The 11,461-nt window shown below is 41.3% G+C and overlaps 1 protein-coding gene across 3 annotated transcripts in view; it reads left to right on the top strand.

Moving 5' to 3' along the window:
- The first annotated feature begins 4,543 nt into the window (after positions 1 to 4,543).
- LOC139540742 (choline transporter-like protein 5-B) overlaps positions 4,544 to 11,461 on the top strand; it is a 61,263-nt gene continuing 54,345 nt past the window's right edge. For 2 of the 3 annotated variants that reach the window (XM_071344667.1, XM_071344665.1), the window contains exon 1: positions 4,545 to 4,725. In XM_071344667.1, coding sequence (XP_071200768.1) covers positions 4,689 to 4,725 — 37 coding nt within the window. In that variant the 5' untranslated portion in view covers positions 4,545 to 4,688. Of the gene's footprint in view, positions 4,726 to 11,461 lie in introns of all 3 variants that reach the window. The other variant, XM_071344666.1, reaches the window with a different exon arrangement.

Here is an 11,461-nt window from a genome sequence, read left to right as displayed (position 1 = left end):
ACACACGTTTTTTCAGTTCTACCCACACATTTTCTATAGGATTGAGGTCAGGGCTTTGTGATGGCCACTACAATACCTTGACTGTGTTGTCCTTAAGAAATTTTGCCACAACTTTGGAAGTATGCTTGATCATTGTCCATTTGGAAGACCCATTTGAGACCAAGCTTTAACTTCCTGACTGATGTCTTGAGATGTTGCTTCAATATATCCACATACATTTTCCTACCTCATGATGCCATCTATTTTGGGAAGTGCACCAGACCCTCCTGCAGCAAAGCACCCCCACAACATGATGCTGCCACCCCCGTGCTTCACGGTTGGGATGGTGTTCTTCGGCTTGCAAGCTTCTGAGCGGCCTTTCAGGTTATGTCGATATAGGACTCGTTTTTACTGTGGATATAGATTATTTTGTACCTGTTTCCTCCAGCATCTTCACAAGGTCCTTTGCTGTTGTTCTGGGATTGATTTGCACTTCTCACACCAAAGTAAGTTAATCTCTAGGAGACAGAACGCGTCTCCTTCCTGAGCGGTATGATGACTGCGTGGTCCCATGGTGTTTATACTTGCATACTATTGTTTGTACAGATGAACGTGGTACCTTCATGCGTTTGGAAATTGCTCCCAAGGATGAACCAGACTTGTGAAGGTCTACAATTCTTTTTCTGCGGACTTGGCTGATTTCTTTAGATTTTCCCATAATGCCAAAACAAGAGGCACTGAATTTGAAGGTAGGCCTTGAAATACATCCACAGGTACACCTCCAATTGACTCAAATGATGTCAATTAGCCTATCAGAAGATTCTAAAGCCATGACATAATTTTCTGGAATTTTCCAAGCTGTTTAAAGGCACAGTCAACTTAGTGTATGTAAACTTCTGACCCACTGGAATTGTGATACAGTGAATTATAAGGGAAATAATCTGTCTGTAAACAATTGTTGGAAACATTACTTGTGTCAATCACAAAGTAGATGTCCTAACCGACTTGCCAAAACTATAGCTTGTTAACAAGAAATGACGTCAAATAATATTATATGTACAGTAGCTTTGATTGGACTGATCATGTCAACATCATACTTTCAAAATCTTAGCTAGTAGTCATCTTAAATCAAGTCTACAATCTACTGGCAAATCCTTTTTAATCCTTGTCATATGAAGAGAAATAATGAAGAGAAATTATAGATAAAATGTATCGGTGCTCATTGGCCGTTGGACATAAATATTACACAACAAGTTGGAAATCTCAAATTCAACAATGAGTGGTTTGGAAGGAATCAGTGACAGTGGCTAACGTTAACTGCAGGCATTGCAAAGCAATCACTAGCCTGCTATTCAGTGGAGTGTATCAGGAATCGAGGTAAGACCCAGATGCAGACACGTCTAATTGACAATGGTTTAATATTCCAACAGGGGCAGGCAATAGACAGGTCAAGGAAGGCAGGGGTCAGTAAACCAGAGGTGGGGCAACGGTACCGGACGGCAGGCAGGCTCAGGGGAGGCCTAGAGGTCAACAATCCAGAGGTGGGGCAAAGGTACAGGTCGGCAGGCAGGGTCAGGGGCAGGCAGAGTGGTCAGGCAGGCGGGCTCAGAGTCAGGACAGGCAAGGGTCAAAAACCAGGAGGGCGAGAAAAAGAGTGATTCCAGGTGACTACCTTATGAAGCTGGTTGAGAGAATGCCAAGACTGTGCAAAGCTGTCATCAAGGCAAAGGGTGGCTACTTTGAAGAATCTAAAATGTACAATATACTTTGATTTGTTTAACACTTTTTTGTTTACTACATGATTCCATATGTATTATTTCATAGTTTTGATGTCTTCACTATTATTCTACAATGTGGAAAATAGTTCAAATGAACAAAAACCCTTGAATGAGTAGGTATGTCCAAACGTTTGACTGGTACTCTATATTTATACATATACATTATTTTTTTACTAAACAGGTGGTGCTCAAAACACCTGCCCTGAATGACGAGTCACCACTGATAATACCAGAGATGTATTTTCGGAGGGATTTGAATATCTTCAAATCCATTGAATGCATTCTGATATCCAGGACTAATCAGGATGTAGATGAAAGTTTCTTCAAAGCAGAATAAAGCAACTCCTCGTTTCAGTGCAGCAAATCAGTAAATCACCATATAATCTGCCTGGGGGAAATCAATCTCTTTTTATTGATTGCTTTTCTGAAACTTTAGTACTTTAAATGGGTCTCATCGACGGCAGCATTAGAGAGAGACAGAAGCAGTCTTTGGTCAAGGTATAACAGCAATCCATGCTTTGGTTTTGTTTCCATGGCACATTTTAGCATTTGTGGCACAAATCCCATTCAAGTTATCGTACCGATATTAGAATTTTTCGCTAGTATCCAAATCATTCGAAAGTGTCTCAAATTTATTGTGAAGCTCAACAAACTGACTCATACATGATTTGAACATAATGCGCTTTAATGGGATTTGTGACACAAATGCTAAAACGTTAGCATGTGGGAACATTGCCAGGGAAACTAAACCAAAACATGGATTGCTGTCATACCTTGTCCATAGACTGCTTATAGGGTAAGGAAAACAATATGTAATCTTGTAATTTGGATAAACCATCCCTTTAAAACAGATTCTCTTATTTGAACACAGGGTATGGGTTGTAAAATAATGATAAAGAAGTTGTATATTCAGTACAAATAGGCAGATATGCACATTACATCCTGCCAGTACCAAACCTACAGTATGTTTATGGCTTTTTCTACCCTCTGCTGCCACTTCCTGGTCATGCTCATCTACTGTTTTTGTGTGTGTGTGTGTGTGTGTGTGTGTGTGTGTGTGTGTGTGTGTGTGTGTGTGTGTGTGTGTGTGTGTGTGTGTGTGTGTGTGTGTGTGTGTGTGTGTGTGTGTGTGTGTGTGTGTGTGTGTGTGTGTGTGTGTGTGTGTGTGTGTGTGTGTGTGTGTGACGTTCCCAAAGAATTTGAGCAATGGTAAGAGTCACTCGATAATTAACTTGTCATACTGCGATGGACACTCTCAGCTCAACACCACTTTTCTCCACTGGATGTCACATGCTTAAAGGAGCTCTATGTGAGGACTATCTCAAACCACTCTTAACTGGTTAGGGGTACAGACTTTGTGTCATTCAAGACTAGTAATGCTAATTGGATACTTTGCTTGAGCTTAACACTTATAGCCATTGCTTTGCCTTGACCTTAACATGACATTTCTCCCAAATACTGTCAGGCAGAGATGGGATCTGTGCTGCCACAAGAAGCCCTGCAGAGGACAGTGATTCTGTGTGTGTGTGTGTGTGTGTGTGTGTGTGTGTGTGTGTGTGTGTGTGTGTGTGTGTGTGTGTGTGTGTGTGTGTGTGTGTGTGTGTGTGTGTGTGTGTGTGTGTGTGTGTGTGTGTGTGTGTGTGTGTGTGTGTGTGTGTGTGTGTGTGACGTTCCCAAAGAATTTGAGCAATGGTAAGAGTCACTCGATAATTAACTTGTCACACTGCGATGGACACTCTCAGCTCAACACCACTTTTCTCCACTGGATGTCACATGCTTAAAGGAGCTCTATGTGAGGACTATCTCAAACCACTCTTAACTGGTTAGGGGTACAGACTTTGTGTCATTCAAGACTGGTAATGTTAATTGGATACTTTACTTGAGCTTAACACTTATAGCCATTGCTTTGCCTTGACCCTAACATGACATTTCTCCCAAATACTGGCAGGCAGAGATGGGATCTGTGCTGCCACAAGAATCCCTGCAGAGGACAGTGAATCTCCACAAAGGGTCCATGTCAAAGTCAAGGGATGCTGCACAGTGAAATAGTGAAAGTTGTCTGAGAGAAAGCTCTAAGTATAGGCCACAGAATTAGGTTATATGCTATCAATCCATTCTAACTTCTGGTGGATATTAGCAATAGAGCTGACTGGATATGGACCTACTATATCAGTCAACCTATAGCTAGCTATAGATTTCATCAAAGAAATTATCTTTTTTAAAGTGTTCTCGTATCACTCACTCAAAAAAAAAGCCAACTGACATTTACTCCTGAGGTGCTGACCTGTTGCACCCACTACAACCACTGTCATTATTATTATTTGGCCCTGCTGGTCATCTATGAACATTTGAACATCTTGGCCATGTTCTGTTATAATCTCCACCCAGCACAGCCAGAAGAGGACTGGCCACCCCTCATAGTCTGGTTCCTCTCTAGGTTTCTTCCTAGGTCCCGGCCTTTCTAGGGAGTTTTTCCTAGCCACCGTGCTTCTACACCTGCATTGCTTGCTGTTTGGGGGTTTAGGCTGGGTTTCTGTACAGCACTTTGTGACATCAGTTGATGAAGAAGGGCTTTATAAATACATTTGATTGATACATTTGCTTTCCAATTTTACTAATACATTCACAATATAGATTATGGTGACTGTGTCAAGTGTGAATCAGGGCTATATCGAGATTCATGTCTAACATTTTTATTTTCCATCAGTGTGCCTACCTTGGTGCCAGTCTCTGTATGCGTCTCCTTTAAGAGTGTTTTATCACACGGTTGATGACGCTCTCTCGTGCTGTAAACACGGCTCGCTCAGCTGCGTGGCGGAGACAGCTCATACCAAGGGCTCGAGGTAGGCTACTGTATTTACGTAGACTGGGCCATTAAAACGCTATTCACATCCTCATATGATATCTGCAGAATCTCCTGTCTGAGGTGCAATGGCTAGGAAGACGGACATTCCTCCTTCATACTATGGTGAGTCGCCACATTCGTCTTTGTTTAATGTCGGCAACCGTTCTTTCTTCAAGACATGACAAAGGATAGCCTACAACAGTATGCTTCGAACGCTATTCTGACTTTTGTTATTGGGTCGCTTCTGGCGCTAGCACAGATTTTCTAAATGTAACATTGAAGCAAGATACAATACAATATTATGCAAATGTAACGCTCATATAAAGCGATACTTTGTTACAAAACTGGATGCCGAATTAACCATGAGTGAAGGCTACAAAAAAATATATATTTTAATTTCGAAAGTAGGCCTACTGGATATAATAATGCCATGATATTGTTTAATTCACTCCAGTCATGAAATATAACACAAGTGAAACTTTCTATTATAGTTTGCTATGGAACTCTGCTTTTGTTGATCACAGAACACAGTGCACCCTCTTGGGGATTAACACTTGGCGTGCAGTGTACACAAACATATTGGTACAAAGGTTATTGTTACAGTTTTAAACACATACTCTAGTTAAATTCAAATGATTATTGAAACTTTCCATTTTCCTGTTCAACGATTGACAATAGATGACTTAAATGTATTGCTTTCATTAAGAAACCAAGTGAATTGCATCTGAAAGCCAAGATAAACAATGCTCATAAACAATGTCCATTGTTATTTGGCAAATAGGCAAACAGTGTAAAGACAATATATGTTTCCCTTTGTCCCTAAGTGACAGTTTTTCTGAATGGTTGGCATATGGATATTCAATCTCTGGGCAGATTTACTGTCCATTAGCTGGTCCCCTTTGTTAGGTTGTTTATGAAAACGATATAATCCTGGACTCGTGCCAGATGCCATAGAAGCCAGATAACTACAGTATTTCAAGTGTGAAATGACAGCTTTTATGAGCAGTAATACGGTAATAACACAGTTTACCGCAGATTATTAGACAAAGGAGCACTGCTACAGTATTGCAGGCAGAGATATGTAAGCTCTAGCTGTGGCTTATGTAATTACAGAGTAATAATCAATACACTGAAGGCTATTTTACTCATGTCTGTTGTTATTACAGAAAGTACATGTCACAACATCTTATAAGTAGTGATTTTACAGTCATGATTTATAGGAAGGCTTGACCCTCATTATCATCAATCATTACTGTGCATGGTCAATCATTATCATTGGGTCATCCATATAATAGCTGAATGAGTCACAAGACCAGTGTGTGAGCCAGCCCAGTCCAAGCAGCTTATCTGAACACATACAGTATCTTATCGACAATGTAGTCTTTCAGACAACAGGCAAAGGTAGGCTAGACTTCACTCGTATTTATTTGGACAGTGAAGCAATTTTTTTTATTTGGCTCTATACATTTCCCTACATTTCTGCAGGGATATGCTTCCATTCAGCCACAAGAGCATTAGTGAGGTCGGGCACTGATGTTGGGCGATTAGGCCTGGCTCACAGTCGGTGTCCTAATTCATCCCAAAGGTGTTCGATGAGGTTGAGTTCAAGGCTCTGTGCAAGCCAGTCACGTTCTTCCACACCGATCTCGACTAACCATTTCTGTATGGACCTCGCTTTGTGCACGGGGGCTTTGTCATGCTGAAACAGGAAAGGTCCTTCCCCAAACTGTTGCCACCGGTACCCTCTGTATATAGCCTTGCTATTGTTATTTTACTGCTGGTCTTTAATTATTTGTTACTTTTATTTCTTATTCTTATTTTTTTAATACATTTTTGAAACTGCATTGTTGTTAGGGCTTGTAAGTAAGCATTTCACCTGTTGTATTCGGCGCATGTGACAAATAACATTTGATTTGAAGTTGGAAGCACAGAATCGTTTAGAATGTCATTGTATGCTGTAGCATTAAGATTTCCCTTCACTGGAACTAAGGGGCCTAGGCCGAACCATGAAAAACATCCCCAGACCATTATTCCTCCTCCACCAAACGTTACAGTTAGCACTATGCATTCGGGCAGGTAGCGTTCTCCTGGCATCCGCCAAACCCAGGTTTGTACGTCGGACTGCCATATGGTGAAGCCTGATTCATTACTCCAGAGAACGCGTTTCCACTGCTCCAGAGTCCAATGGCGGCGAGCTTTACACAACACCAGCCGACGCTTGGCATTGCGCATGGTGATCTTAGGCTTGTGTGCGGCTGCTCGGCCATGGAGAGCCATTTCATGAAGCTCCAGACGAACAGTTCTTGTGCTGACGTTGCTTCCAGAGGCAGTTTGGAAATTGGTAGTGAGTGTTGCAACCGAGGACAGATGGAGGTTCCGTTCTGTGAGTTTGTGTGGCCTACCACTTCGCGGCTGAGCTGTTGTTGCTCCTAGACGTTTCCACTTCACAAAAACAGCACTTCCAGTTGACCAGGGCAGCTCTAGCAGGGCAGAAATGTTATGAACTGACTTGTTGGAAAGGTGGCATCTTATGATGGTGCCATGTTGAAAGTCACTGAGCTCTTCAGTAAGGCCATTCTACTGCCGATGTTTGTCTATGGACATTGCTTGACTGTGTGCTCAATTTTTGTAAATAACAGCTGGTGCACAATATCTAAGGAAGTCTCAAGGTTTTGCTCGCCTGAGGTAGAGTATCTCATGATAAGCTGTAGACTACACTATCTACCTAGAGTGTTTACATCTGTATTTTTCGTAGCTGTCTACATACCACCACAGACTGATGCTGGCACTAAGACCACACTGAATGAGCAGTATTCCGCCATAAGCAAATAAGAAAACGCTCACCCAGAGGCGGCGCTCCTAGTAGCCCGGGGACTTTAATGCAGGCAAACTTAAATCAGTTTTACCAAATTTCTATCAGCATGTTAAACATGAAACCAGAGGGGAAAAAAACTCTGGGCCACCTTTACTCCACACACAGAGACGCATACAAATCTTTCCCTCACCCTCCATTTGGCAAATCTGACCATAATTCTATCTTCATGATTCCTGCTTACAAGCAAAATTTCAAGCAGGAAGCACCAGCGACTCGATCAATAAAAAAGTGGTCAGATAAAGCAGATGCTAAGCAACAGGACTGTTTTGCTAGCACAGGCTGGAATATGTTCTGGGATTCCTCCGATGGCATTGAGGAGTACACCACATCAGTCATTGGCTTCATCAATAAGTGCATCGATGACATAGTCCCCAAAGTGACTGTACGTACATACCCCAACCGGAAGCCATGGATTACAGGCAACATCCACACTGACCTAAAGGCTAGACCTGCCGCTTTCAAGGAGCAGGACTCTAACCCGGAAGCTTATAAGAAATCCCGCTATGCCCTCTGACAAACCATCAAACAGGCAAAGCGTCAATACAGGACAAAGATCGAATCGTACTACATCGGCTTTGACTCTCATCGGATGTGGCAGGGCTTGCAAGCCATTACAGACTACAAAGGGAAGCACAGCCGGGAGCTGCCCAGTGACACGAGGCAAATAACACTGAAACATGCATGAGAGGACCAGCTGTTCCGGAAGACTTTGTGATCACGCTCTACGCAGCCGATGTGAGTAAGACTTTTAAACAGGTCAACATTCACAAGGCCGCAGGGCCCGACGGATTACCAGGACGTGTACTGCGCTGCATGCGCTGACCAACTGGCAACGTTGAGAGCTTCAAGTTCCTTAGTGGCCACCCAGACTATAACGCATTTCCCCCCCCCCCCCCCACCCCCTTTTACACTGCTGCTACTCTCTGTTGTTATCATCTATGCATAGTCACTTTAATGAATAACTCTACCTACATGTGCATATTACCTCAACTAACCGGTGCTCCCACACACTGACTCTGTACCGGTACCCCCCTGTATATTGTCTCGCTATTGTTATTTTACTGCTGCTCTTTAATTACTTGTTACTTTTATTTCTTATTTGCATTTTTGCAATTTTTTAAAATTGCATTGTTGATTAGAGGCTCGCAAGTAAGCATTTCACTGTAAGGTCTACACCTGTTGTATCCGGCGCATGTGACTAATACAATTTGATTTGATTGAGTCTTTGAATGAAAAGATTGAGTGTTTGTTGCAGCTCGTTCCAGTCGCTCGCAACCCAGGGATGTGTCGGTGTGTCCAAACTTTTGACTGGTACTGCACATATTCTATTCTTATTAACATTAAAAGTGACTCCAATATGTCACAATACCTTATTTACCATTCATTTCTATTGGGCACAACATCATCCGGAACACAACCAAAACAACTGCAAATGCATCCAACGAGTTTATAGTCAGAAGCTTGATGTAGTCATTGCATGCTATGAGTATGGACCCAAATACTAAACTTTTGACTAAATTGAAAACACTGTAAGTGAATGTGTGTATATACAGTGGCAAGAAAAAGTATGTGAACCCATTGGAAATACCTGGATTTCTGGATAAATTGGTCATAAAATGTGATCTGATCTTCATCTAATTCACAACAAAAGACAAATACAGTCTGATTAAACTAATAACACACTAACAATTATAAGTTTATGTCTTTATTGAACACACCGTGTAGACATTCACAGTGCAGGGTGGGAAAAGTATGTGAACCCTTGGATTTAATAACTGGTTAACCCTCCTTTGGCCACTCCAGAAGGCATATTTTCTTTTGTTGAAGCGTATTTTCTTCTGTTGTTGATTTACTTCTGTGTTTTGGGTCGTTGTCCTGTTGCATCACCCAACTTCTGTTGAGCTTCAATTGGCGGACAGATAGCCTCCTGCAAAATGTCTTGATAAACTTGGGAATACATTTTTGTGTCGATGATAGCAAGCTGTCCAGGCGCTGAGGCAGCAAAGCATCTCCAAACCATGACGCTCCCTCCACCATACTTTACAGTTGGGATGAGGTTTTGATGTTGGTGTGCTGTGCCTTTTTTTTCTCCACACATATTGTTGTGTGTTCCTTCCAAACAACTAAACTGTAGTTTCATCTGTCCACAGAACATTTTTCCAGTAGCGCTGTGGAACATCCAGGTGCACTTTTGCAAACTTCAGACGTGCAGCAATGTTTTTTTTGGACAGCAGTGGCTTCTTCCGTGGTGTCCTCCCATGAACACCATTCTTGTTTAGTGTTTTACGTATCGTAGACTCGTCAACAGAGATGTTAGCCTGTTCCAGAGATTTCTGTTAGTCTTTAGCTGACACTCTAGGATTCTTCTTAACCTCATTGAGCATTCTGCGCTGTGCTCTTGCAGTCATCTTTGCAAGACGGCCACTCCTAGGGCGAGTAGCAACAGTTCTGAACTTTCTCCATTTATAGACAATTTGTCTTACCGTGTACTGATGAACATCAAGGCTTTTAGAGATACTTTTGCAACCCTTTCCAGCTTTATGCAAGTCAACAATTTTTAATCTTAGGTCTTCTGAGATCTCTTTTGTTCGAGGCATGGTTCACATCAGGCAATGCTTCTTGTGAATAGCAAACTCAAATTTTGTTTATAGGGCAAGGCAGCTCTAACCAACATCTCGAATCTCGTCTCATTGATTGGACTCCAGGTTAGCTGACTCCTGACTCCAATTAGCTTTTGGAGAAGTCATTAGCCAAGGGGTTCACATACTTTTTCCAACCTACACTGTGAATGTTTAAATGATGTATTCAATATAGACAAGAACAATACAATAATTTGTGTGTTATTAGCTTAAGCAGACTGTGTTTGTCTGTTGTTGTGAATTAGATGAAGATCAGATCAAATTTGATGACCAATTTATGCAGAAATCCAAGTAATTCCAAAGGGTTCACATACACTATCCAGTCGCAAGAAAAAGTATCTAGTCCCCCCATTTGAATGTGTCATATAGTGTATTCAATTGAATCAAAAATGTAGTATTTGGGCCCATATTCAGAGCATGCAATGACTACAACAAGCTTGTGACTCTATAAACATGATGGATGCATTTGCAGTTGTTTTGGTTGTGTTTCGGGATTATGTTGTGCCCAATAGAAATGAATGGTAAATAATGTATTGTGTCATAGGAGCCACTCTTTTATTGTTAATAAGAATAGAATATGTTTCTGAACTCTTCTAGTTAGCCTTGGCTGGCCCAACTACCTCTAACGTGATTTAGACTGGACGCAGAAACATTAACAATGGTATCCACGAGTTCATCTGACTCTGGTGTAGGAGACAAAGGGCTTCATTGCCAAAATCCTGAAGTATACCTTTAATGTGGATGCTACCATCATTACAGATAATCATGAATGAATTGAGAATAATGATGAGTGAGAAAGTTATAGATGCAGAAAGGTCATGCCCCATAACATGCTAACCTATCATCATTACCACCAACTGGAGAGGTTAGGATTTTCTTGGTTGTATGATATTTATGCATCTGCTACTTTCTCACTCATCATTATTCACGATTCTTTCAGGATTTTCCTTAATCATGGCAGCATCCACGTTAATGTAGAAGTCTTCAGAAACATATTCTATTCTTATTTACAATAAAAGTGACTCCAAAATGACACAATACATTATTTGCCATTCATTTCTATTGGGCATAGCATCATCTGAAGCACAACCAAAACAAACTGCAAATCCATCCAACAAGTTGGTCGAGTCACAAGCTTGATGTCGTCATTGTGTGCTAGGAATATGGGACCAAATACTAGACGTTTGACTAAGTGTAATACACGATAAGTGAATTTGTCCAAATACTTGTGACACCTTCAAATGGAAGGACTAGATACTTAATTTGCTTTCATTTCTAAATGGTAAAAAAGATACTGTATGTATGAAAATATCCTCAAATAAAAGGTGACATTATGTACTGCCAC

The sequence above is a fragment of the Salvelinus alpinus genome, chromosome 16, assembly GCF_045679555.1.
Source record: "Salvelinus alpinus chromosome 16, SLU_Salpinus.1, whole genome shotgun sequence".
Lineage (NCBI taxonomy): Eukaryota > Metazoa > Chordata > Actinopteri > Salmoniformes > Salmonidae > Salvelinus > Salvelinus alpinus.
Note: the sequence above shows the minus strand (reverse complement) of the source record. Positions and strands in the feature narration are given on the sequence as shown.